Genomic DNA, 27825 nt, shown 5'->3' with positions numbered 1-27825 from the left:
GGCGGAACTATTACCGGCCTCCATTAAGGGGGAGCCTGAGCCAAAGCACCCTATTGTGTAACCATGGAAACACAATTTACGACTGTCGCACTAACTGACTCAATAGTACAAAGCAACTCACAAAGTCCAAGAATGGCTTTATTGTCGTTGGTTTGACTGCCCCGGCCCCGCTTTCCTCCGCAGAGCCAAGGGAGGCGACCGCCCCCACCCCTTGCCGAGAGCTCAGGTGACCTGTTCGCTCCCGCTCATCGCTCCCTCCCCTCCCTGCAGAGATGCAGCCTGCCTGCCAACCGAAGAAATCCCAACCGCCGCCGTCAGAACCGAACAAGTGTCTTCAAACAAAGTCTCCAAGACACAAAATAGCTTAACAGTTCCGTACAAAGTTAAATAGCTGTTATTTTGTGGTAGACGCGCTTTTGGTGGGCCCAGCCCCACACGACGGCTCTCCTCCCTCCGGTAACCTCGTCCCCTCAACCCTTGCTTCCCGAAACGCGACCCTACTCCGCGAATGCGATGAGCGACTCGGCGGCGTCCGACGGAATGGTCGAGGTCAAACAAGGCACCAAGTACGTCAAGGAGACCGAGAACGTGGCGGAGAAATACTCGGCCATGACCGTGAGCAAGAACAGCAGCGACGTGAACATGAACGTCGGGGAGATGCCCTCCGCCGCCTTCACCGCCGTCCCCACGCTCAAGTCCGTCAAGAAGGTAAGGACGCGCTGACCCGCCATCAGTCAGCCAGCCAGAAAGGAGGGGGCGCCGCCGCATTACGAGGCGTGTGGGGGTGCAGACCGTATCCTGGCCCGGATGGTACTGCCGCAGTAGCGGTTATAACATAAGTGGGGCTATAGACAACGCGTTGGACGAGTGCTTGACGTTGTCCCTTTGCTCGTTTGGGTTTTCCTCCTCGCAGTTCAAAAACATTTGAGCATGTTAGGTTCACAAAAGAACAAACTGTCCAGAGGTGTGAATGTGAGTGGGAAGGCTTGTTTGTCCTGTTAATGTGGTGGCCAATTCGTTATTTATCTGTGTACGCCTCGGGCTGAGTACATTTGAAAAATAATCTATCGATTCCCCCTCTATATCGAGTGTCTGCGATTCAATATGTGATTATAAGGTCATATGCCGTGTGTTTTTAACAACCAATAAATTAAAATGTATTGAATAAACAAAATTAGATTTCATTTTTTGGGGATGTTGTTATTGATTAGGCAAATGAACCGTGAATGAATATGAAAGACTGTTTAGCTACCTCAATTCAAGTCGCTAACTTACTAAATCACTTTGATTTGCAGACTTTAAAGCATTCACTTCGACAACTTCACAAAATTCTAACAAGTGTGTCGTAAAATAGCGCTGGGTGTAAAAATAGTTTAATCTACATCGAATTGAGTTTCCCTTTTCAGAGCCCGATATCGGTTCATAAATCTATTATTTTAATATGTTTTCCCCATAAATTCATGAGAAGAAACGTTTTAAAGGCCTGAATGTTTTTTTGTAGGGGTGGGAATCTTTGAATGTCTCACGATTCGATTCCGATTTTTGGGTCTGCGATTCAATTCAGAATCGATTTTCGGTTAGGAATGATTTTTGATTCAAAATGATTTGATTGACAATGATTTTTGCTTCAATTTATAGATGTGCAAAGAATCGTAATGATCTACTCCAGTCTGACTCGCTAATGCTATTTAGCACACTACTCGCGGTACTTTTATCACTCAAAAGAACGGCTCCACGCTGCAAAAAAAACAACTTTTATTGGAATAACTTGATCGTGAATTTTTCCTTTCTACTCTCTAATGTGGCTACAATTTAACAGTGCATCAGCCTGCGTGGAACCACACTGCCTCTAAGTGGCCAAAAACAATATGAACAGCACTCCAAATTAAGGCACACACAGACAAAGGCAAGACAGTATAAAATAATTTGAATAAAATCGATTTTGGGACATTTAAAATCGATTTTGAATCGTACTAAATGAGAATCGCAATTCTTATGAGAATCGATTTTTTGACACACCCCTAGTAATTTGCATTATATTTTTTGTATCTTGCTGTTTTCTTGGAATTTACTGTTCACAGAAATAGTAAAAAGTATTTTCATACCTTTACAAAAGAGCTGACTTGATGCACTTTAAGACAATTAATTTAGAATATTTACAATGTATATTTACAATTATCGAATTACAATTATGAAAATAGTATTTTCATCTTATTCTTGCTGAATAAAAATACGTGAAATATTACAACAATAATGCAAACTAATCTGTGGCTTTAACACTTCAACGTTTTATGTTTCTTGAAACAATTATATGTCAAATGTGGACTGCACTTCTTAAGCACTGAACTTGTCTAGACACTATACAAAATAAATCAGGCTTCCCCAATCCTGAGTCCTGCAGAATTGAGGTATTTCCATCCTCCAATGCACCTGATTCTAAAGATCAAAATGATTATCAGGCTTCTGCAGAGCTTGCTGAAGAGCTGACTATATGAATCAGGTGTGTTGGAGTACGGAAACATCTAAATCTTGCAAGACTCTGGCCCTCAAGGACCAGGATTGGGGGATCCTGGTATCAATAAATAAAATCTACATATTGCTAGCGCAGGGCCGAAACCTCTTATGACACAATTTGGTAAATTTAACATTTTTCACAAATCAAGACTATTGGTCAATACTAAGGGGTATGAATTGCCTAGTACCTGGCGATTCGATTCATAGGTCACGATTTGATTCGATACGATTAATCCCGATACGAAACTATAAATTGATTATTGCGATTTTTTTGAAACTCAAATTTAGAAAATATTAATCAGTAAACTTGTACATGTACACTGTAAGATTTGTATGAAAAGGTATCAATTTATCTGAAAATTCAGGTTGCAGTCTGTTTGTTTGAACGGCACTGAAATAAAATATTAAGGCTTCATGTTCCATTAATATAACATTCTTCCATGCTTAATGTGTAAATCCTAACCCTAAGTAAGACGTTTTGTTGAATATTCCCATTAAAAAAATTATGTTTAAAAATCGATTCAGCCGCATATTGAATCGATTCGAGAATTGCGTGCTGTAATATCGCGATATATTGCCGAATTGATTTTTTCTAACACCCCTAGTCAATACACACGTGTGGGTGATATTTTTTACACAGTGTTGAAAATGGCTTGCTCTCTTTGACGACGCAATCGTCAAACAAATGTCTTTGGGGTCTCCTGAAAAGTGACGATTTTGGACACATACCTACGTATATTAGGGATGGGTGTTGTAGCTGAAAAGAGTATCACAATATAAGTATTTCCTATCATTTAATATCAATGAGCGAGTAGGAATAACAGGAATCGTATGAAAAAGTCAAACGGGTCCACAAAAAATATTAAATAAGCAGCCTTTTGTTAAACAATGCGCTTCATCGGGCTGGGCGATATGACGGAAAAAGTACATTATAAGAATTTCATATCAATAGATATTGATAATTATTTATTTTGGTATTTAAAATAAGAAAGAGAATGACATTGATTTAAGATAAAATGAAATAATAGATGCTGCGCCAAAGCAGTATTGTTGATGCAGTTACATTAGCATTGATTCAATGTTAATGCCATGTAAGTAGCATATAGTGCATGCATTACAGTTGACCAACCATCTTAGGACTACTTGATCTTCTCCGCGGGCTCATTATTGCCATAGTCTATTAATGTTTTACTTGCCTGATTGTGATTTGAGTGCGATGCTGATGGTCAGAGCTACCACGTCAAAAGACGGGGAACTCCTTTGCTTCTACACCACATATCCGTCCAGAGGTTTTTAATCGGGTAATATAATCTTATTGCAAGTGTTGAACTGAGGCAACTGTTCATTTATTTGAACAAAGTTAAGCCACACTTTCCTTCAGCGTGCATATGCCACTCGCACGTGCGTAGGTCTTCTTCGTTGGTTCCACCGATTCTTCTTCGTAGGGCTGTCACAAATGAATTGTTTTTGTGATCGATTATTCCATCGATTACTCTGGGAATCGCCCAACTGGCGAGTTTTTAAAACTGAACTGTGTGTACTGGTAAGATAACTGTAGCTCCTCAGTCCTGACATCACTTACTCGGCCACACCCCTTAAAGGCACACCAACACTAAAGTATGAGTGCTTGGTATTTCAATTCATTTCAACAGAAAAAAAAAAGATTTGTTATGTGAGTAAAGTGAATTCCAAGCTTGGTCACAAACTAATTAAACGTTGCAAATCGAGGTCTATACGAATGAAAAATATTGAAATATAAATATATTTAAAAAAACAAAAGAATGAGCCAAGCAGATTTTTTTCCCTCCAAAATATTAATAGGTCAGTTTGACCCGCAGTATTAGCAGTCGTGTTTTCAAATGATGATGCATGAACAAATATACAACGAGCCTCAATCCCAGCAGGGTATGTTGTGTAACGGCGCCATGGGAAGGAGGAGACATAAGGTCATTGCGCACACACACACACACACACACGCACGCACGCACGCACGCACGCACGCACGCACGCACGCACGCACGCACACACACACACACACACACACACACACACACACACACACACACACACACACACACAGGTTTGTTTTACTATCTTTGTGGGGCCATCTCATTGACATAATGCATTTCCTAGCCCCTCCCCCTAACCCCAACCATCAAAAATGATTGCCTACCGCTATTCCTTACCCTAACCTCAACCTCAACCATAACCCAATTCAAACCTAAACTCTAAAACCAAGTCTTGACCCTCAAAAAGAGGTCTAAACTTGTGGGCCCAGCAAAATGGCCCCACGTGGACGGGTGGGCCCCACAACTCTGTGAAATGCCGTAATGTTGGCCCCACTATGTAACAAAAAAAAATACCCCACACACACACACACAGGCACACACACAGTTTCACAGTCTTTCTCTTGCTATATCTCACTCACTCACTCCAGTGTTTCCCACACCATGTTAATACTTGGACGGGCCACCCAAGTGAACTAACTGGCCACCACCCAAGTAGATTTCAAGATTTCAATGTAATAAAAATATATGTTTAAAAAAAAAAAACATGTCACGACCAGATATACCGCATGTAACATTAGTTTGCCGTCACTCACTTGTGGATGATGAAGTTAGAAGAGACGCAAGTAGCAGGACTGAGAACAACCCCCCACCCCCCCAAGTCCACCCACCCGAATCCATCCACCCAAGTAGATTTCAAATCCGTGGGACTCACTCACTCACTCACTCACTCACTCACTCACTCACACTAAAGTTGGGCAATTTGATCAAAATGTTGGTTAAGAAAAAAAAAAGGCCCAGCTTAGTTGCTTTTGACTTGACAGGACTGAGTCTGTATCGGGCAACTTTTTGTGGACAAAGGTCTTGAAATGTACAAAAGATAGTCGATTATGTCTCCTTGAAGGATATGTTTGACTGGCGCATTCACTGCCGTTCTCCGGGGTGCGGGTGCGAGTCAGTTGGACTTGAGCCTCTGGCGTGTATTCATAACAAAATGCTTTGTTGTCATAAGCTCTGTGCAGCATTCCGACCCTCCAATATGTTTTCATATTGGAACACAGTCCACATGTTGTTCTTATTGCCTGGCAGGTGAGCAGAATGTTATCCCAGTTCTTCTCAAAACAGCGGTCCTTGGACACTCAGGGGGGGTCTGCAAGTCGTAGCATAGGGGATCCCAAAAAGAATTGGCAGTAAATGATCATTTTGTTCAAAAAAAGTGCATATCTACAAAGAAGGACCGCTACATGGATCAAACAAAAAAAACAAACAACCCCAAAAGTCCTCCCTACTTTTGCTTCTGTTTCAATTACAAGCTCCGATATGCTCGTGTCGTATCGTCAGCGGCAGTTGACGGCGGCATGAGCGACACATGCAGCCACACAGGCTGGCATTGCGTTGCCAAAAGTCATCAAAATATGACTTTCTCTTGGAAGAATGTGACTTTATCTGTCTCTGCGGTCACATACTGTAGTGTCGTTGCGTACAGACGGTGTTTTGTGTGTAATCCGCTGTGACTCAACAGACTCAAGGCTTTTATTTTAAGGCCTAGACAAACGGCCAGCGCGTTGATTTAAGACCGTCTGTTGGATGACGTCCGGGTCAGTAAGTCGCTAACGCGGGCCGACAGAGGGACCTCACCGAGCCAGCTTAATTCTGCCACTTGGAGGAAAACTTTTTTTTAGCTTGAAGATGTAACTGGATGGCCTGTTTGTGTAATGAAGACAAGGAATTGTCGTTATATCATTACACTTGTGTTGTGCCAATTTGTGTGAAAGCGGTTTCTGATCCCTGCCATGCATCAGAGCGGGCATTTATATCGCCCAACCTAAATAGCAATTACTACTTTCCTCTTATTAGCCATTGGATGACTTGATCTGGTTTGATTCAATGATACATAAGATACTCTTTTTCGTTTTTGAAATGTAAATATTGTAAACCAGTTTATCTTTAGCTCTTCTGTCCCTTGGATGGAAGAAAAGGACAAAAAAAACGGACTAAGGAAATAAGGTAAGGAGAGAGGTAGTGAATAAAAAAGGAAGTGGAGAATGAATGAATAAAAGGATCGAAAAGACAAATGAATGAAGAAATAAGAAGGGAAGAATGAACAGATGAGAGGAAGGAAAAAGAAAAAATCAGAAGAAAAGGAACATTTTGAATCAAATATGTGGGGATGCTCCACAATAAGAAAGCTTGGAAGAAAAGAGCCGACAGAAGGAAGGAAGGAAGGAACTAAAAAAAAAGAAAGAAAGAAAGAAGCAGACAGAAGGAAAGAAAGTGCAGCTGAGGTTAGAACCAAAAAAAAGGAAGGAAACGAGGGACACAAAATTCTCTCTCTCTCTTTCTCTCTCTTACTGCCTATTTCTGTCTCTCTCTATTTATCTCTGTCACTATCTCTACCTCTCTTGCACTTTCCCTCTCTCTCTTTCCGCCCCCCCCCCCGGGCCGTTACAAATGAGGATAACAGGTGAAGGGCGCCTCCCACCTGGGTTTTTCTGGGAGGGTTTCCCGGGGGTAGTATCATTGGGTCCGCCAGGTGCTGAAATGTCACACGGAGGACGCAGAGGCAGAGAACAGGCAGTGATGGCACACACAGAGAGGGTGAGTGGTCGCCAACAAGCCAAAGTCGTCATCATCAGGCTTGTTTCATCCTCAAGACGCAGACTTGATTTGTTCTTAAAGAGACAGCAAATGTAAATGATCTCAATTGTGTGACTGTGCGGTGAACATTAGCACATTTTGAACTTTAAAAAAAACAGTTGTTATCTATTCTGAGTTTTTTTTTTTATGTATATTTTAAAGAAAACACTGCCAGTCCTCCTGATATGCTTTGCAATTCCACGAAAAGATGTAGCTTGGACAGATAATATGAATTTTGTCAATTCCACATCACTGGATTAAAAACAAACAACAAAATGACCTTGTGGAGAATTATCTTTTAACGTGCCTGAACTTTGTTAGACTTGATGCTATGCTCCTCCCACGAGATGGCAAAAAAAAAAAAAGGTAAAAAAAATAAAAATAGCCTGAATTTAGCTTCGCCCATCTAACTGCTTCCAGTTTGGGTTGATTCACTAGTGAGGGTTTGTTTAAATGCGAGCCTATTGACCCAAGATGCTTGCTTTAGACCAAAATGGTAGACTTCCTCTTCAGTTTCAGGCGTAGGTCCTTGAGACTTTTTGGTGCATCCTGTTACGATAAACACGTCCAACCAAATTTCGTGTCAACCGGTGAAACTGGTGTTTAGGGGCTGATTTCACCCCCCTCGAAAAACTTGTTGTCTGCTTCAAACAAAATCCAGCAGACTTTGTGTTTAATTTTGGTTATGGGCCCTTGAGACTTTTTGGTGCGTCCTGTTATAAAAGGCGCGTCCTCTCAAATTCGTGTTGATTGGTGGAACTAGTGTCTGGGGCTGATTTTATTGCAAAAACTTCCCAGGGGATATCGTTGATGGCATTACCAAATTGTCTGCTTCAAATAAAATGGCAGAATTTCTGTTTAATTTTGCTCATAGGTCCTTAAGACTTTATTTCTTTTTTAGATAGATGTGCACCAAATTTCATGTTGATCGGTGAAACTGGTGCTGAGGGCTGATTTAAAAAAATTTTTTTTTTTTAAAATTGATTAATTAAGAACTTTCCAGAGGGCTGTACTGATGATTATGCCCAAATTGGCTGCTTCCAACCAAAATGGCAGACTTCCTGTTCAATTTCAGCCATGGGCCCTCAAGACTTGTTGGTGCATCCTGTTAGAACAGGCCTGTCCGTCCAATTTTGTGTCTGTCTGTGAAACCAGTTTGGAGGGCTGATATTTCTTTTAACTTTGCAGGGGCCACTTCTGATGGAATTTGCCCAAATTGGCCGCTTCAAACCAAATTGGACAACTTCCTGTTAAACTCTAGGAATATAACTTTTTGGTGCATGTGCCTTGTTATGATCGACACATCCACCCAATTTTGTGTTGATTGGTGATTGGTTGTCAGGGGCTGATTTATTTATTTATATATTTATTTCCAGTGGGCATTTCTGATGCTCATTTGAGCTAGTTTCCTTGAAGGAATTTGTCAAAGTACAAAAAGCCCTTGTCATTGCTGTGTCCTCAGATTTATGCTCTGGGCCGCGTGTTGTGTCAACTCTGCTGACCTGCGTGTTGGTTTTGAGTGCAAACACATTTTATGGACATCAAAAATAAAGAGGAAATTTGACAGCATTCCACAGTGAATGAAGACCTTCGAAAGAAGCAACTGCTGAAGTCCTGTGGATATGTTTGCGAGAGAACAGGCTTATGCTCGCAAATGTTTAGGAATTAGAAGGTTTAAGAGACAATCCGGAGTTTTGTACTCCTTTGCTGTATTATTGGTTTTGGTTGCCTTTCAAGACAACATTTCCCACTGGAAGCACTTGTCTTTGTAAGATGTTCTCAATGGCCGTGAGAACAAAAACAAGACATATAACTGACACTCAAAGACTATGGACAAAACTACTTGGATAGCATTAGAGTCTATTCTGAAAAAGGGTCTGCAAAAATCCTCAAAGTGACAACTAAAACTATTTTTTTTCTCCTATAGATCCAGTTTGCCAATGCAGAGGACAAACAGGAGTTCAGCAAATACCCTACCAAGGCTGGCCGCCGCTCTCTTTCTCGTTCCATCTCGCAGTCGTCTACAGACAGCTACAGCTCTGGTACCACGCTTTAGCTTAGCATCTTAGCATGGCTCCTCTTCATGATCAGTAGTGGTTTAAGTATGGCGCATGTGCCCACTAAGCATTTGCATTTTCAAGAGTCTTGTAATACACAAAAAATATGAATTATTTCATTATTAGAATAAACTATTTTATATTCAATTGTTTTTTGTTTTTTTTTTCTGGGAGATCTCAGTATTGATCATTTGAAATGTCATCATCATTGTTCTCCCTTTTTTTTTTTTTTTTTGTATGTGTGTTTGTGCGTGCGTGAGAAAGAAAAACAAAAAAAAATAATAAGAATTCCCATACCGTTCACCTAAACCGAACACTCCAAAATCCAGCCAGAGTCGTGGGGCCGCCAGGAGACCCGAAGGGGGACCAAAGAAAAGAAAGAAAAGCGAAGCCCAGCACCGACCAGACACCACCCACCGGGCCACTAACCCCAGAGACATCTAAACTCCAACAAATCAGGGAAACCTCAAGGGCCCAAAGGAGAAACTGAGGAAAGGTAGAAAGGACAGACGAAGCAGAGTGAGATCCACAGACACCCGCCTCCACCGAATCAATGACCTGAGGGAGAAACAAATTGTGTCTGAGTCTCGATAGATGCTGGTGTGGTGGATCTAGCATGCATGAAAATCTCCATCAAAGAGGGGAGCCGTCGACCCCCGCCAGGACAGAGCAAGCGCAACACCTCAGGGCCCCCCAGGCCGCGGCCGCGCCAAAGGACGACCCCCGGGCCCCGCAGGGGCCACCGGCCGGAGAGCAAACCCCGGAGCAGGAGCGCCCCCCACCCCAACGCGGCCCGCGCCCCCAACCCAACGCAGCAGGACGGGGCACTGCAGGCCCACCAGGCACCCCACCGGCCCACAACCCCCGCTCCCCCCCGCGACCCCCCCCCCCCCCCCCAGCCCCAACCGCCCCCAGGTCCCCAAATCCCCAGACACCCTCCCCACCCCAGCACCCCCCACCGCGGCACCCCCACCACAACCCCCCCCCACCAACCAAGCCGCCCCCGTCCCCCGCCCCCACCCCCACACACGTGCACACGGACAGGCGACCGCAGCACTGCTCCATACTGCGGCCTGCCCCCCCCCAGTTGTGTGGTGCATTAAAATTTGGAGGGGAGCTGCAGGGCGGAGACGGTGTCTCCACCCCACCCCACTCCCCCCCTCAATTGTTTTTATGATGCCTGATTCACAAATGAGCTGGCACCCTAATTTGAACCCTATTCGTTGCACTTGCTAAACTTAACAAGTCTTGAGTGGGTGGTCCTGTCTTGTGCGAGTGCGTCTGGATTTTGTAACCATGACAACCAGCATTTTCACGGGTGGAGGTAGTGCTTCATATGCTTGTCAATTAGTCATGAGTGGAGAAACGGTGTGGGGCACTGTTGCATAAATTAGCAGAAGGGCTCACTCAGACATATTTTCAGAACTATAGGTAACTAAAGACTTGAATGCTAATTTAGTCTATTTTTGGAATATAAGGCAGTAACATAACAAAATGTGAAAAAAGTCAAGCACTGACAATACTTTACACAAGTCAGTTATTTATGTGTGTTAAAGGTTAAATCATACATACTGTAAACTGTATGTCAAAATGGCCTCTTGTATGTATTTATCCACGCTTCCTTCCTTTATTCAAATGATCTTTCCTTCCTTCATCCTTCTTTTGCCAGCTGCGTCGTACACTGACAGCTCTGATGATGAAACGTCTCCAAGAGACAAAGCTCAGGTCAACTCACAGGGTAGCAGCGACTTCTGCGTGAAGAACATCAAACAGGCCGAATTTGGCCGTCGTGAGATTGAAATTGCTGAACAAGGTACTTTTTGGAATTATCGCTCTTTTTACAAGACTGGTATGATTGCAAATAACAAATATAATTGAAAAGAATATTATTGCCTTGTGATTGAGTGGCGACCAGCTTCCCGTCTAAATAAATTCCATGTAAAAAAAAATAAAATAAAAAATAGGTTAAGTGTGTGCACCAAATAAAAATGAGTAATGTTAGTACAATTCCTGGACATTTGGGTCAGCAAATGGAGCACGTACTTATAGAAAAGATATGTGAGGTCATCACTCATCACAGTTCCTAGCAAAGGTGCACTTCCTTTGGTTACCTTGATGTCCAAGTTGTTTATGCGAATGATGTTAAACTGAGAAATTTTCATTTTGTGTCAAGTTGTTCCAAAGTTTGAAAATTCCCAGAATTTTGCAACACTACTCACAACACGACTGTCATCCAATCCATGTGTTGGCTTCTTTCAGACATGTCGGCCCTCATTTCCCTGAGGAAGCGAGCGCAGGGTGAGAAGCCTCTGGCGGGGGCTAAGGTGGTGGGCTGTACCCACATCACCGCTCAGACGGCGGTAGGTCCCCCCCCCCCCCGCTCAATGAATTTCTTTGCATCTTTACCAGCGTGTTTGTCATTTTGTTTGTCCCGATTGCCTCTAAGGTGCTGATCGAGACCCTGGTGGCTCTGGGGGCTCAGTGTCGCTGGACTGCCTGCAACATCTATTCCACCCAGAATGAGGTGGCTGCCGCTCTGGCCGAGACAGGTGAGACTCCCGAGGTTCGAGCAGAAGGCTGTTTTATTTTAACATGTAGAACTTTCACATGGTAGTTTTTTCATTAGTTTTATTTTAATCTGTACATTTTATTTGGTAGTTGTATTTTTAACCTATGCATTTTTTTAAATCTAGTTTTATTTTAATCTGTACAATTTAACATGATCTTTTTTTTTTATTTATGTTTTTTAATTTTTTATATAGACAGCTATTTCCCTATGTAATTTTATTTTAACGTGCACAATTTTTTAACCAGCACAGATTTGTCTTTTTGTGGTAGTTTTATTTTAACCTGTAATTATTGCTTGTAGTATTTTTATGTTAACCTGTAAATCTTCATTGTTGCTGTTGTTGTTTTTTAGCCTGTTTAACTTTTATTAGCTTTAGGTTAACCTACACAACTGTTTTTTTCCCCTTTCTTTTTTCGGTAGTTATGTCAGATCACATATACCAAAATTATTGTCAAACAACGGACTGGTCACTAGCCATTTAAGAATCAGCTAGGCAAAAAAAAAAAAGACTCTCGGTGTCAGAGCACATATTAAAAAACAGTCACACTCATATTCACACTTATGGACAATTTAAAATCCTCCATAAAATTAACGAGCAGGAGAAAAAACACACGAAAGCACAGGGACAACATGCAAACTCCACTCAAGAAGGAGAGATTTGAACCCTGAACCTACAGTATAAGGCAAACCATACTGCCCATACATCCTATTGATGACAAGTAAAAAAAAAAAAATGCTTGGGGCTTCAGGCCAACATTTTTGGTAGACTTCCAAACGGTCCAACATCTTGTGGCCGTCCATCTTGATCCTTTTGGCATGTCGCCTCCGGCAGGAGTTCCCGTGTTTGCCTGGAAGGGCGAGTCAGAAGATGACTTCTGGTGGTGCATCGACCGCTGTGTCAACACGGAGGGCTGGCAGGCCAATATGGTACGCTATGGTATGGTATGATTTTGGTACAGCAAGGACACCTTCAAATCTCATCCATCTTCCACAGATCTTGGACGACGGTGGAGACTTGACACACTGGGTTTACAAGAAGTACCCTGGCGTGTTCAAGAAAATACGGGGTATCGTCGAGGAGAGCGTCACCGGAGTTCATCGGTGAGACTTAGGAGACTCGGAGTATCATTAGCAAGTTGCAAAGGAGATACAGAGACTGGAAGAGTCACAGAAAGGCATAGATGTGAACATCCTCGGAAATGTTTATGGCTCAAACAAATGTTGCCGCTCAGCTTCGTCTTAGAGACTAGCAACTTTTCACTGTGTGGCCATATTGCAGACTGTACCAGCTGTCTAAAGCCGGTAAGCTGTGCGTCCCGGCGATGAACGTGAACGACTCGGTCACCAAGCAGAAGTTTGACAATCTCTACTGCTGCCGTGAATCCATTCTGGATGGGTGAGTGTAAATGCATCATCCGTTTGTCCAGCAAACACAAATTTATTCATATGCTTCTTTTATTTTTTTTGCTGGCCAGCTTGAAGAGAACCACGGATATCATGTTTGGTGGCAAACAAGTGGTGGTGTGCGGTTATGGAGAGGTGAGTTATCTTTTATCTTTCATGTATTATTTCTGTTCATTATTATGATTACGACTTTCAGCGGTTTAAAAAAAAAGCAAAAAAACAAAAATTGAATTCAGTACAAGCTACCCCACGAGTGACCAAGCCCAAATGGCAAAAATCTGTGAGTAATTGACGCCCTGTTAAAAAGGTTTGTAATTACAGTAAGATAAGATAAGATCCACTGATTGCCACACCCACCTAAGTGGGGGTGAAATTCATTCTCCGCATTTGACCCATCCCCTGAGGGAGCGGTGAGCAGCAGCAGCAGCCGCGCTCGGGAATCATATGGTGATCTAACCTCCCAATTCCAACCCTTAATGCAGAGTGTCAAGCAGAGCGGCATTGGGTCCCATTTTTATAGTCTTTGGTATGACCCGGCCGGGGATTGAACCCACGACCTCCCAGTCTCAGGGCGGACACTCTACCACTAATTCACTGAGCTGGTCTTCTGAGCTACTTTAGCAGTAGCTAAAGGGACCACAAGAGTGTGACAAAGCATGTCTAAATGAAAGTCCTCACCTTCACGACAGCATGCATCCTTGGCACCCAGATTCCATCAGATGGCGCCAAAACAAACCCGTCATCGACTTTCACATCTTGGCAAATGTATTGTGATGCCCCCGTATGTGGTCTACGTAGGTGGGAAAAGGCTGCTGCACGGCTCTGAAAGCACTGGGAGCCATCGTGTGCATCACTGAGATCGACCCGATCTGCGCCCTGCAAGCGTGGTGAGTGTCTGCTGCTTTTTTCATGTCTACTGTGTATGGCTGGTGATCTGGCCTTCTTGTAAATGACAATGACATTTCACTTTTATTTTATTTTATTTTTTGTATATATTAGATAATCTTGAAAATAAATGCCTTTGGCAATTTTCAGTGCAATTGCCTTCTTTCTTGTCATAGGTGTTGGAAAGTTTCTAAATTGCCAACCGCTTGCTAGCTGTTCTCTGCTTGAACTTGTTAGTGTTAGCCGCTAATATATTCTGGAATTGTTGGGATTGTTTCAAATTGTTGACAAATGTTTGTGTAATCACACCCAATCAGCATGGATGGCTTTCGAGTGGTCAAACTGAGCGAGGTCATCCGGCAGATGGACGTGGTCATCACTTGCACTGGTAAGATGGTGTGTGTGTGTGTGGGGGGGGAGACAAACATAAGCTTGAAGTCAGTAAAAATTTCATTTTACATGTAAACATTTGGTGGGGTAGTTTTATTTCAGTCTGTAAAACTTGTGTTAGTTTGATTTAAAGAGGATATTTTTTTTAGTAGAAGTAGTAGTTTTAGACTTAAGCGTAAAAAGTAGTAGTAGTTTTAGTTAGACTTAGACAACTTTTTCGGTGGAGATAAGGGATCGGGGTGTTAGTTTGTCATGTCAAACAATGGATGCATGTGTACACATAGACAAACAATGGTCTATCCGACAGCCAAGCATGATTTACCCAGTCCTGAAATAAACAGTCAAAAAGATGGGACAGAGGTTTGAGCACTTCCTGTGTGTTTTGGTCCTGAAGGCAACAAGAATGTTGTTACCAGAGAGCAGCTTGACCGCATGAAGAACGGCTGCGTGGTGTGCAACATGGGCCACTCCAACACTGAGATTGACGTGGTAACCATCGCTCGTCTGTCCCGCGTCCTCTTGTTGAAGACCCCCTCGCTGACTCTCTTACTATCTCTGATCCTCCTCACGCAGGCCAGTCTACGCAGCCACGAGCTGACCTGGGAGAGGGTCCGCTCGCAGGTGGACCACATCATCTGGCCCGATGGCAAGAGAGTTGTGCTTCTGGCCGAGGTGGCGGATCCTTTGGCCAGATTGCTTTTCAAGCGTTGTACTTGTATTTTTACTCACCGTGTTTGCATGTGTTCTCTCTCAGGGTCGTCTGTTGAATCTGAGCTGCTCTACAGTGCCCACCTTTGTGTTGTCCATCACCGCGACCACTCAGGTCAGCCCTTGTGCACTCGCTGTACATCACGTCGCAGCCCCAGACATGACATGGAATTCAATTTATGGCCACAATATTGACCTTTTGCACGTGACGTCACAGCGCTCATGGGAACGCCCCCTCCGGTACCTGGACGGCAAAAGAGCCACTTGCCTGTATCGTAACCATCAAATCTCATACAGCGTTAAGTCCTTTATCTAATCGATTAGCTTATAAAATGGTCATATCTTGCTCTACGGTCGGTTGTACAGACAGACAAAGGAGTAAACCAAATGTTGCTTTTTATCGCATACCTACTAATGAAGACAAAAGATCGCAGCAATCAACAGAAAAGACTGGCAGCCCACAAAGTATTCACGGATTTGCCAGCGATCATTTTTTGCGAGGTTAGTAGATAAATGTTTATACATTTTACTAGTAAACGTACACTCTAACAAAGATTGTAACAGAGGTGTCAAATTACGTGTTTCAAATCACATTAACGAGCCAGATAGTTAGCGTCCACTCCAACTGCACAAACACACAGCTTAGTTTTAAAACGCACCTTCTTCAAAACTATTAAGTGCATTTGATTGTTTAATAATGGGGGATTTTGTCTTTGTGCTTGGAGTTTTTCACTCTGGAGCCGGAGTCATATTCATGATATTAGTGCATAGCTTGCCACTACGATAGTCATTTGTTCCATACTAGTAAATATAGTAACATAACATCATCACAGCGTTTCAATATAGAACGGACTGTGTAAAATTAAGTCAGTTAGCATGATAAACAAGTTTTACCTTTGCATTACGAGGTATATTGTCCCCCGGTGTGAGTGTAGCATCTCGTCCCAGAGACTCAGCCAGCGACAAGCTTTTAAATCAGCCCCGATGTAAGGAGAAGAGACGGCATTGACTACATAATGATATAGGTCGTGCGCTGTGAATTCCGGCAAAGTCGGCGATTTGATAAACTTGTTAAAAACAGCAGGCAACAGAAGGTAAGGGGGGTTGTTTTCAAACTAGCGATCTCCAACTAAAGTAAATATCGCGGTCTATGAGTCCCGACTAAATGTGCAACTTCGACTGACAGGCGACCTTCGGTTGAAGTAATAGATTCCATGGCTCGATGGGCAATAATAACTTTTAATTTGTAAAAATAACAGTCGCTAAGTCACGTCCGTCATAGGGCAGTCTCATGGTCACGTGAAGTCGATGCAAATGGTCAATACTGTAGATAAGAAGTGAGCACAAAATTGTAATTTGAGTCCATGAAAAACTAAATTCTGGCCACTTGGTAAAATGTGCACAGAAAATACACAATGCTACAGTCTCGGAACTCATACAAATCGGACTTCAACCAAAAAATCTTAGTAAAAAATGCCTCGGAGTTTGAACTCATTCTCGGAATTTGAACACCCAAGCAAAGCAAGCTAAGCTGAACGTATCTTGAACGGGTAGCCGAGTGATGCAGAATGCTCACACTCCTCATTTCCTGTCAGAGTGTTAATACTCCCAAAGGTGCTCCATACATTTGCGAGTGCATTTTGATTTTTCCACGACAATTTTCTTCGCCATGGACTCAAAGAAAGACAGTGGCAGTAAAGAAAAACTATGAACCACAGTGGATTTAGGAAGATTATCACGCCGTTGTATCTACCGTAACTACTTCTATAAATACTGGCACGAGGACCCCCCTTAAATGTTAAACAACTCACGCAAGGACCGCTTAGTAGTCTAACAATATGCCCAATGTAAAATACACAAACTCAGCACTGAACTAAAGCAAGCATTAACATAGCATTTTCATCCACTGATGCCATCACACCACAACAAAAAGGTAAGATATTTTTTTTGTTTAAATACTGTACAGGGTGTAAATGTTAAAAACATAACGGATTAATTGCATTTAGATTGTATCCTATGGGAAAAAATGTTTCAGAGGTTGAACAATTCGGACTTTGAACACTTCGGAGGAACAAATTATCTTCAAACTCCGAGGTACCACTATATTTATATAATTCTTGGACAGTTGGATAAACAGATTAGGCACACCTTGTCTAGAAACAATAACGTCACTTTTTCGCAAAGGTGCGCTCCATTTGCTTATCTGGAAGTTCAGGTTTTTAATAGGAATGATATTAAACCCATACATTTGTATTTTGTGTGCACATTATAAATGCTTGTAGTTGGTAGCCACAAATTAGCATATTATATTGTGGCTACAATTTGGTGTTTTGTGGCCACATATTAGTGAGTTTTTTGTGTGCGCATTACAGCGATAGGCACCGTGTACTACCGCAACTAGCGAAATTTGTGTTACTGCCACTCATACAAAAAGGTTTGTACAGTAATTACTTATAAATGCCACAAGATGGAAGCAAAGCACATTCTTGCTATGGCTTGACAAGGTTCCTTCCCTTAGTTTAAAATAGATGCTCACCACCAGATGACGCCAAAGCAAACATTTTAATATGAGACATGACTGGCCTACACACCAAAATTGTTTTCCAGCAAGCAGTGGAGGGGATATGCCAGGGTTCATCATCTAGCTATATTATTGTGGCCAGTAATCCCCCCCTCGCCCACATGTCATGTCTGGGGCTCCATATACAACACAATAAATATCAAGTTTTGTGACTTGTTCATATTTGTGACTGGCAACTCTCTCTGTCTGCCTCTCTCTTGTATGATTGCTTGCCTGCAGGCTCTGGCCTTAATTGAGCTGTTCAATGCTCCAGAGGGACGTTACAAGCAGGACGTGTATCTCCTGCCCAAGAAAATGGGTAAAGATGTGCTTCAACACCTCACTAAGCAAAACAGACACACATACTGTACTTAAGGTACTCACGCTATATGGAAAAATGTCCTAGCACAGCACCAAACAAAATTGTGACAAAAACGTGAACCTCCATAGGTGAAAATCAAGAAGCAAGCACTGTAAACAAAGAATGACTGAACCAATCGCATGAAATTGGATTTGGTGATCGGGCATGGCCCCCACTAAAATGATGTAACTAACTCTTTCCCTGCAGACGAGTACGTGGCCAGTTTGCATCTTTCCAACTTTGACGCTCACCTGACGGAGCTCTCGGACGAGCAGGCCAAGTATATGGGCCTCAACAAGAACGGCCCCTTCAAGCCCAATTATTACAGGTACCGTTATGTATTGCTGTATTGCGCTCGACAGCATGCCGCGCTGGTTTGATCTTACGTGTGTACAATCATGCTGTATTTTGTCTTCAGGTATTAAAGGGAAGGCCTGCTGATGTTTGGCTGAAAGGAACAGAGATATATCTATATTTTATTTGATAAATTGCTACCAAATGAAGGATTTATTTTACCTATGTATCCTAAATAGTATGACAGGCATAGCTTTAACAATGAATCGTATAATCAGCTAGCATGTTTATTGTCTTGTCAAATATGTGAACAAAAGCTCATTTGCATGCACTGTTAGCAGCTACGGCTTTTTAGTTTAGTTTTTTGTTTGTTTTTTAAACGCACAGTGCCAAAAATGAAGGCCGTAAGAATGAAAGCCTAGCTGTGACATGAAATATTTAAGTACGATCTACATTCCACTCATAAGCAAACCAAAATGTAAATTATATTCTAGCAATGTGTATTTTTTTGTGTGGGCAGGAGCCAGTTGAATTATATTTATTTGAATACACGTTCTCAAAAGGTACCATCCAGTCAGCCTATTTAATGCAACAAATGACAGTGATGTTATGGGACAACCGTTCGATATCACAAGTCCGCAATTAATCCGGAACATCGCTATGTATGTATTAAAAATCGGTTCCCCATATTTAATCCTCTCCTTTCAAAATAAAAACAGATCAAGTTATGTACTGTTCGCAGGTATAAAAAAATAAAATAAGACAGTGAATTCCACATAAGTTGCACTGCTTGAAATAAGATCAACGTAAATCCTCACCAAAGTTAAAATAAAACGCCCCTAAATACCCCCAAAATTTGTCCTATTTAATACAGTGGTGCCTTGAGATACGAGTGACCTGACTTACTAATTTTTCAACACACGAGTCGACGTTTGGACGATTTTCTTGCTTTGACTTGAGATGCTCAACTCAACTGACCTCACTTCACAGTAAGCAACAGTTTGGCAGATAGTTTGTCCATCAAATGGCACTCTAAATTGAGGTTTGCTTTCAAACTAAACATAAAACAAAGATGATGACATGTTCTGTCTTAAAAATTCAACATTTTTGCTCTAGGAACCACTGTTATCGTAACGCTTATACATAAGAGAACGCCATAGATAGGCTAACAAATAGTGTCATTAGTTGCAGTGCTCTAACAATTAAAGTCTTAGATATTTGATAAACAAATGGTGGAACAACATGTAGCCAGACAAAAATCACAATACTCGCAGGCATATATTATTTTCTGCAAAATGCAACTAATATAATTGTAGCTTATTGAATCACTAAGAGTAGCGGTGTCTTAATTAAGTGATTATCACGGAATTGAAAAAGATAGCAAAAACCCATTTGGGGTTGGGCTGCCAGTTATACTGTACCCTAATTTGTTTATTTATTTCCTGGATAAAAAATAAAATAACATCTAAATTAATCAGGGCAACCTTTGGGTGAGGAGAATAAAAAGAGTGGATATCGTATAAAGTTGTACAGATAAGATCGCCGTAGCCATTTCTAAAGTGACAAATTGGTGAATCAAACCTCCATAATCGAGTTTAAAGTGTATAAAAATTAAAGTTTGGTAAAGTGTTGATCTATCCAATTGAGACTATCTTGATTCAAGCAGTCCGTGTCGGTTCCGTGAGAGCAAAAGTCAAGCTGAAGCGATCATAGAAATGGGCCATAACAGATTGTACAGGTAAGTCACCAAAAGAACCACTCAACTGTAGGCTAGCCTCATTTACAAATTATGCTACATCTGCATGTCAACTATTGCTATCTACTGAATTAATTAGCTTAGTACCTCGATCATTTGTACTATGTCTGAATTTCTGCCATGTCTATTTTTGAATCAATTTACCTGTTGAAAAAATACACTTGTCCTTTGTAATGTAACCTTGCACAGCATTGTTGCTGTCTTAACATGATTGCCTTCTTTTGTTGTCAATATGCATTCAATCAGCAATAAAATATATTTGTTGGAAGAGGAGAGTATATCTTCAAATAAAGCTAATTAAAGGAGATGTGTTGGTTGAATGTTCATTTCAAACATTGCAGTACAAAAAAAAAACATTTGCAAATAAATTATTTTCTCTTTCTTAAACCCTGTGCACGGCTGGTCTGAAAAACAGTAGGAAGAAGTCAAACTTCATTTTTGCTTAATCCTTGTATATGGGTCATTTCAGAATTGGAGGATATTCCCTCCCAATGAAATTTCAAATAATCCATCCACAAATACAGAAACAAGCAATTGCTTTAGCAGCAGTAAAAGTGAGTCCTCGTGATTTAAAATGTCAAATAATTCTTGACCACCCCACAAATTAGTTTTTTTCCCACATCCCAAATTACACGTAAAATGTAACAGAAAAAATGTTTTAATTTAATCATCTTTTTTTAGTATGATTTTGATGAAATGTCGTCTCTGTTAAAAGCTTTTTTAACATATATTTTAAATAGTAACACTTATTCTCAGTCTGAAGTTGTCTCTCAACACTCGTAAGGCTGTTACTAAAACCTTTTAAGCCAGTGAGGAAGAGAAAAAAAGGAGCTTCATGACTCTGCATAAAGATGTTGAAAGGATATGAGAGACCTAAGGTAAGTCTTCACTTTTAGTTTTCATATCTTAAGATTTTTATTTATTTATTAATATATAGCTATGTTTCTACTCAACCAATTAGCTTGGCATAGTCTCTGTAACTCTGTAGACAAGAGGTAAGCGAAACACAGCCAAGTATATGATGTAAGAAATAAAATATCTCGTAGTTGTTGGTTGAGCTGGACAATTCAAATTATGATGGCTTTTTATGTTTTTGTTTGTTTTAAACATGACGTCACATATTTTAAATACATGGCCCATTTAAAAAAAATGCCAGTGCCTATAATTCTGGAATGACGCATTAGTTAATATAGTTGGCATTGCAATACCAAAGAAAGCAAGCCACTTTCAACACTTTAGATTGGTCAATAATTTTTAAAAATACAATAAAATAAACACATAAAAAATAAAGCCCACACATGTAGACTGTAGACAAGTTTGGATTTTTTTGAATATTACATTTACCAAATTGAGATTTGAGGAGCTTTTGGCTCGATGCCAGTGATATATCTAAGTGCAATGTAAAAATATGTCTGTGTATATGTACACACACATTTATATTATTTGTCTGCATCTTAAAACTGAAATTATTTCTTGAAATTATTTAAATGAATCCAAACGGTACTGATTTTGTCTTCTTTTGAAGGACATAACTTTTGCTTTGAAAGATAACCGGAAGCACAGCTCAATCCAAAAGACTTGACTGTCCCAACTTTTTGTTGACGCTGCTCATCAGTTTAGCATCAGCCTTAGCAATAGCATTAGCAACACCAGGGTAACGTCGTCACGATGGCACTTGGCTCGCCAGTATCGAGTCAGCATGGGCGACGTTGAGCGGGTCGACAGAGCCGCGGAGGCCGAGCACAGGCCACCGAGAATCGTGGATGAGGAGGTGGACGAGGCGCTGCGGCGCTGGATGCGCTGGGACAAGGTGAGCCTTGAACTTAAACGTCACCCGCCCCGCCTGTCAATCGCAGCATTGGTGTCAATCACGTTGATTGTTTGACCGCTCCTTTTCACGCCACTGGCAATGTTCCACGAGTCACGTGTGCTGCATTGTTGACAAAAACAAGAAGGCGAGGAGAAAGTTGTAACGTGCTCATTCCTCGAAAACCTGTCTGTCGACGAAGTTGATAAAGCCAAATCAGAAACGTGAACGTGATCAATCAGAAAGTTTGATTATTTCAACGACGTTGATTAAATCTGTGCGTCAATAACAAAGCAAATGAGAAATGGACGTTTGTCATAGCGACTGACGGGCTGTCTGAATGTGTAATGTACAAACCTTTGTGGAACCTTCTGGAAAGTTCCCTTTAAATCAAATCAAAGGGGGCTTTAACCACCTCATAGGATAAAGGTCATGAACTCTGACAACCTTCGGTGCAAATGTCAACTCTAGCCTCACTTAACCGTCATATGACACTTCGACTACACAATATAAACCCCACCACAACATACACGCGCACACACACTCTCACATACTGTAACGTCTCCACACGGACTTTGTGAACGTGACTATACACGTACATTCTCAGTAAACACTCCTACTCAGATGATCACACAAGTCAGTCACACACACTCACAGTTACACACACACAGTTACAGTTGCACACACGCACAGTGAATATGACCACACACGGTGGTTACATACTTACAGTGATTACACACTGTGTGAATGTGTGTGTGTGTTGTCAGAATGAGTGGACTCGGGCACAGGTTGTTGCCTTGCTTGGGTCGGCGAGCGTGTCCGAGCTGCGGCACCGTTTCTGCTCCAGGTTGACTTTTGGCACCGCCGGCCTGAGAGCACCAATGGGGGCGGGGTTTAACCGCATCAACGACCTCACCGTCATCCAGTCCACACAGGTCAGTGTGTGTTTAAATATCTCTACGTGTACATGTGTTTTTGTGTGTGTTTATGTTTATGTGTATGTCTGTGTCGCAGGGTTTGTGCGCCTACCTGCTCAGGTGTGTTCCAGACGCAGACCGCAAAGGCGTAGTGGTGGGCTTTGACACCAGGGGGCAGCCTGAGAGTGGCTGCAGCAGTCAGTGGTAATTACAACTCCAGTATGTGTTGCCATGGAAGCGTCACGTTACCTGTTGTTGCCGTGAAAACAGCACAATTACTGCTGTGCTGTTTGCCATGGAAACAGCTTCTTTACTGTTATTGCGTTCAAAATAACATTTACTACCATTGCCATGGAAACAGCAAATTTGCTATGGCATGTGTTGCCATGGAAACAACAGTTCCCTGTGTCCCTATAGAAACAACACATTTACTACTGTACAGTATGTTGCCATGCAAACAGCATACTTAAAGCTGCATGTGTCACAATGCAAACAGCACATTTCCTGATGTTACCATGGAAATGGCACAATTTATTGCTGTATATTGCTGCGAAAACATGGAAACAGCACATTTTGTTGCCAAGGAAACGCCACATTTACAGCAGTATGTTGCCATAGAAACCACACATGCATAGCTGTATGTGTCGCCATGGTAACATTGCACTGTTGGCACATGTGCGTGACGTTTGCAGGCTGGCGTCATTAACGGCAGCCGTGTTGCTGAGCAGAGAGGTCAGCGTGCATCTCTTCTCCAGCTACGTGCCAACGCCGTACGTGGTGAGCAGACGTGACATCATTTCCTGTGGCAGGATTGGCGCGTGTGCGCATGAAGCCGTGCTTGTGTGTTGCAGCCCTTTGCCGTCAAGGAGCTGGGCGCGGCGGCAGGCGTGATGATCACTGCGTCTCACAATCCCAAAGAGGACAACGGCTACAAGGTGTATTGGTCTAATGGTGCTCAGGTGACTGCGCCTCACGACGGCGCCATCATGGCGAGCGTGAAGGAGCATCAGGAGCCCTGGAGCGCCGCTTGCTGGGATGTTACGCTGGCACAGCGCAGCCTGCTGAGGAGCGACCCGCTGAGGCATGTGGACGCCGCCTTCATGCGCGCCGTCGCCGGCCTCTGCTGGCACAGGTGAGAGGCGTTGTGATGGAAAAACAAATGTATTGTTGTTTTGATGGAAAAAACACATTTACTGTGGTTTGCTGCCATGGAAATGAACTTACACTGTTGTTGCCATGACTACTTCACATTTAAATGCATGAGTGTCACACTGCAAATACTATTTATAATTATTGCAATGAAAACACCACATTGAGTGCATTGTTTTTTGTCATGGAAATGGCACATCTACTGTCATGTCATTGTCATGGAAACAGTATTTATTATTATTGCTTTGGAAACAGCACATTTACTGTGGCGTGTGTTGCAGCGGAAACAGCACACTTACTTTTGTTGACATGGGAACAGCACAGTCATGCTACGAACACCGAATTTACCTTTGTATGTATTCACATTAAAGCTGCACATTTCGCCATGGAAACCACATTTATTGTTGTTGACATGGGGGGAAAACACATTTACTGACATTGCCATGGCAACAGCACGTGTACAGCTGCGTGTGTAGCCATGGAAACTGTAGTTGTTGCTATGGAAATTGCCTATGTAGTGTTGTTGCAATGGACACAGCAGATTGACAACAGTGCAGCATGTGTTGCTATGGAAACAGCACATTTACAGTTGCCTGTGTTGCCATGGGAATGGCGCATTTAGTGTCATCATGGAAACAACACATTTACAGCTGTTGGTGTTGTTGTGTGAGGTGGGCGGGGTCAAGTGATGTGCGCATGTCTGCAGGGAGGTGAATTTGAGATGTCCGCTCAAGTTTGTGCACTCGTCTTTCCACGGCGTTGCTCACGAATTCGTCCAACGAGCCTTCGCCACCTTCGGGTTCAATTCGCCGCCCATTCCCGTCCCCGAGCAGAAAGACCCTGACCCTCAATTCCCGACTGTGCGTGTCCCCAACCCTGAGGAAGGCCACTCTGTGCTGGTACGACGCCGTCTTCTTCTTCTATTTATATTCATTCCTCATCTTCCTCATCTTCTTCCTCCCTTCCCATTTCCAGGAGCTGTCTTTTCGTCTAGCTGAGCGAGAGAACGCCGCCGTGGTCCTGGCAACCGATCCGGACGCCGACCGTCTGGCGGTGGCGGAGCTAAACGGCAGCGGCGAGTGGAAGGTTTTCTCAGGCAACGAGCTAGCAGCCTTGCTGGCGTGGTGGATGTTGTCTTGGTGGAAGAGCACGTGCGGCGACCGTGCCGACCTACGGGACGTCTACATGCTCACCACCGCCGTCTCCTCCAGGATACTCCACGCGCTCGCCCGCCAGGAAGGATTCCACGTGGAGGTGTGTCTGTCGCTATGATGTCCACTTGTGCAGTATTGTACTATATAAAAACATGTCGTAATAATAATAACAATCAAATAAAAAGTCAAGAAAACAATGTTTCTCATCAACAGGAAACGCTTCCTGGCTTTAAGTGGATCGGGAACAGAATTCAGGAACTCACAGCAGAAGGAAAGACCGTCTTGTTCGCTTTTGAAGAGTCCATCGGTATTTGCCGCTGCCATTGGCTCACCACCGCCGCCATCACGCTGCCTGATCCGTGACATGCGCGTGTGCACGCAGGCTTCCTTTGCGGCAGCCTGATTCCTGAAAAGGACGGCGTGAGCACGGCCGTCGTGGTGGCCGAGATGGCCGCCTACCTCCATGACAGGAAGCTCAGTCTCCAGCAGCAGTTGTACAACATATACCAAATGTAAGGACACACCTGCTTTCTGTGTAGATTCACTGTAACTTCCTGTGTGACACGCAAATCCACGTTCAGTGTGGAAGCACATGTACTTCCTGTTTGACAGACATCTACATCTTAATCCTGTATGGACGCACATCTACTTCTTTTTTGGACATGTATTTTGTGTGTGTCACATCCACTTCCTGTTTGACACATGAACTTCCTGTGTGGATGCCCATCTAATTCCGTTGACAGATCTACTTCCTGTGTGAGTTCACATTAACATCTTTGTGTGGCACATATACATCCTTTGCACAGGTACGGCTATCACATGTCGCGGACATCTTACGTCATCTGCAACGATGCCGTCACTATCCGCCGCATCTTCGCTCGCCTCAGAGACTTTGACGGCGGCGGCTCGTATCCCGATGCCTGCGGCGGCGTACGCGTCGTCCACGTGAGAGACGTCAACACGGGGTACGACAGCAGCCAACCGGACAGCCGCTCGGTAACACGCCGCCCGCTTTCTTCTCCTCCCTTATACCCTTCTTCTTATTTTATTCTCCTTTCTTTTCCCTCCTTCAGCTTCCTTCTCCTTACTTCGATTCTTCCATCCTTCTTTCTTCCAAGCCTTCCTCATCCTCCTTTTTGCATCTTTCTTCGTCCATCTTCTTCCTCTGTTTTCCTTCTGCTTCTTCTTCTTTTGCTCCACTCTTCCCTTTTTCACTATTCTGCTCCTTTCCCCCCCTTTCTTTCCTTCTATTACTTTCATCCTTCCTTCTCCCCCTTCCTTTTTCTTCCTTCATTTCTTCCTGTTTTCAATGTTGTCTTCTTTTCATCTCCATCCTCCTTTTTCCCCTCATCTCTCCTACCCTTTCTTCTTTTTCCTTCCTTCTCCTTCCAGCTCTACCGTTCCTCACCTTCCTCCACCCCACCTCCATCCTTATCCTCATCCCACCTGACGTGAAGTGTTTCCCTATTTTCCCGGCTAAGGTACTTCGTGTGAGCAGGAGTGGTCACATGATCACCTTCACGCTGGAGAACGGCGTCGTGGCCACCCTGAGGACGAGCGGCACCGAACCCAAAATCAAAATTTACACTGAACTGTGCGCCGCGCCTGGAACCAGGTGACATGATTCTTCTAACATGTTTTTATTTTGTTAAACTGAGAATGAAACACAAATTCTGGCTCAGTATTTTTCAAAATGTTTACACCTCAAATGATCATAATGATCAACATTACAATACGGTAGCGTAGTGCTCATCAAAAATGTTGCAGATGTTTCATTCCTCCAAGATATATTTAACAATAACATTGAGCAGTTTGAACATAAAATGATTACATAATGTTTTTGTTGTGGGTCATGCGCATAAAAGTAAAATAAAAATTGTACCGAAATAAAACAAACATTTCTTAAGCATTAAATGTGAATGTTAAAGTTATATGCAACTAAACTACACCCAAAAAAATACAGTGTAAAAAAGTAAAAGAAATGACTGCATAAAAAAAGCGAAAAAGTTGATGCCACTACATTATGCATGGCTTAAAAATGAACACTGTGTTTGAATATAGTTAAATAATATTAAAATAACGAAATATCCAGTATGATGTGTGAGAAGGCGACCAATCAGAGTGTGACATTGCTTCCTATCGACTGCATTGCAGGGAGGTATCTGGCCTGGAGGCGGAGCTTCGGAAGGTAACTGCCGCACTGCTGGATGACTTTCTGGAGCCGGAAAAGAATAACTTAATTCGCCGCGCTGTCTAGCTCCACCCCCTTCATGATGTTGCTTCCTGTTATGTTTTATCGGGTAAAAAAAAAAAAAAAAAAACTGTTTAGAATCTAATGGCAAAGCTTGAAGTTGTTATGGTGATGGTGACAAATCCAAAGTGAATGTTTACATGCGTGGAGCGTGAAGAGATGACTATACTTTTATTTATTTTTCTAATGTTGCTGCCTCCCGTGTTCACAAATGTTTCGTGTTCCGCAATAAAGCTAGCGAAGCTGGCATGTTCTGCAATAAAGTTGGCAAAGTTCAAAGGCTAAAATGTTTCTTTGGTGAAAGAATAACATTTTAGGTGCCCCTTCCCCCCCCTCATTGCTATCAAAACGGGTCAAAGCTGATTGAAACAATAATAAGATGTGATTTGTCTCAAATATTTGTCGT

At 42.6% G+C, this 27825-nt stretch overlaps 2 protein-coding genes and 1 long non-coding RNA gene across 4 annotated transcripts; 2 read left to right on the top strand and 1 right to left on the bottom strand.

Moving 5' to 3' along the window:
- Positions 1 to 113: 113 nt before the first annotated feature.
- On the top strand, positions 114 to 20448 carry ahcyl1 (adenosylhomocysteinase-like 1). Of its 2 annotated transcripts, none has more exons than XM_077582372.1 (17): positions 114 to 708; positions 9085 to 9199; positions 10884 to 11027; positions 11474 to 11574; positions 11661 to 11763; positions 12616 to 12710; positions 12778 to 12884; positions 13063 to 13179; positions 13259 to 13322; positions 13986 to 14074; positions 14390 to 14460; positions 14857 to 14951; positions 15036 to 15134; positions 15217 to 15285; positions 17971 to 18049; positions 18299 to 18419; positions 18510 to 20448. In XM_077582372.1, the coding sequence occupies exons 1-17, from the start codon at positions 514 to 516 to the stop codon at positions 18514 to 18516; spliced, it is 1671 nt and encodes a 556-aa protein (XP_077438498.1). In that variant the 5' UTR covers positions 114 to 513; the 3' UTR covers positions 18517 to 20448. The 2 variants fall into 2 exon arrangements, with proteins under 2 accessions (XP_077438498.1, XP_077438505.1); XM_077582379.1 differs by lacking the exon at positions 114 to 708 and adding an exon at positions 6955 to 7118.
- LOC144061732 (uncharacterized) lies at positions 19394 to 22968 on the bottom strand. Its single transcript, XR_013296259.1, has 2 exons — positions 22676 to 22968; positions 19394 to 22071 (listed from the first exon to the last, which is right to left on the bottom strand). It is a non-coding gene; the product is annotated as an uncharacterized LOC144061732 (long non-coding RNA).
- Positions 20705 to 27682, top strand: pgm2l1 (phosphoglucomutase 2-like 1). The gene is made up of 12 exons (XM_077582362.1): positions 20705 to 21951; positions 22716 to 22883; positions 22963 to 23069; positions 23558 to 23642; positions 23717 to 23997; positions 24721 to 24913; positions 24990 to 25268; positions 25382 to 25475; positions 25551 to 25680; positions 25975 to 26164; positions 26650 to 26783; positions 27323 to 27682. The coding sequence occupies exons 1-12, from the start codon at positions 21841 to 21843 to the stop codon at positions 27423 to 27425; spliced, it is 1875 nt and encodes a 624-aa protein (XP_077438488.1). The 5' UTR covers positions 20705 to 21840; the 3' UTR covers positions 27426 to 27682.
- The last annotated feature ends 143 nt before the right edge of the window (positions 27683 to 27825 follow it).

Source organism: Vanacampus margaritifer, chromosome 1, assembly GCF_051991255.1.
Source record: "Vanacampus margaritifer isolate UIUO_Vmar chromosome 1, RoL_Vmar_1.0, whole genome shotgun sequence".
Lineage (NCBI taxonomy): Eukaryota > Metazoa > Chordata > Actinopteri > Syngnathiformes > Syngnathidae > Vanacampus > Vanacampus margaritifer.
Note: the sequence above shows the minus strand (reverse complement) of the source record. Positions and strands in the feature narration are given on the sequence as shown.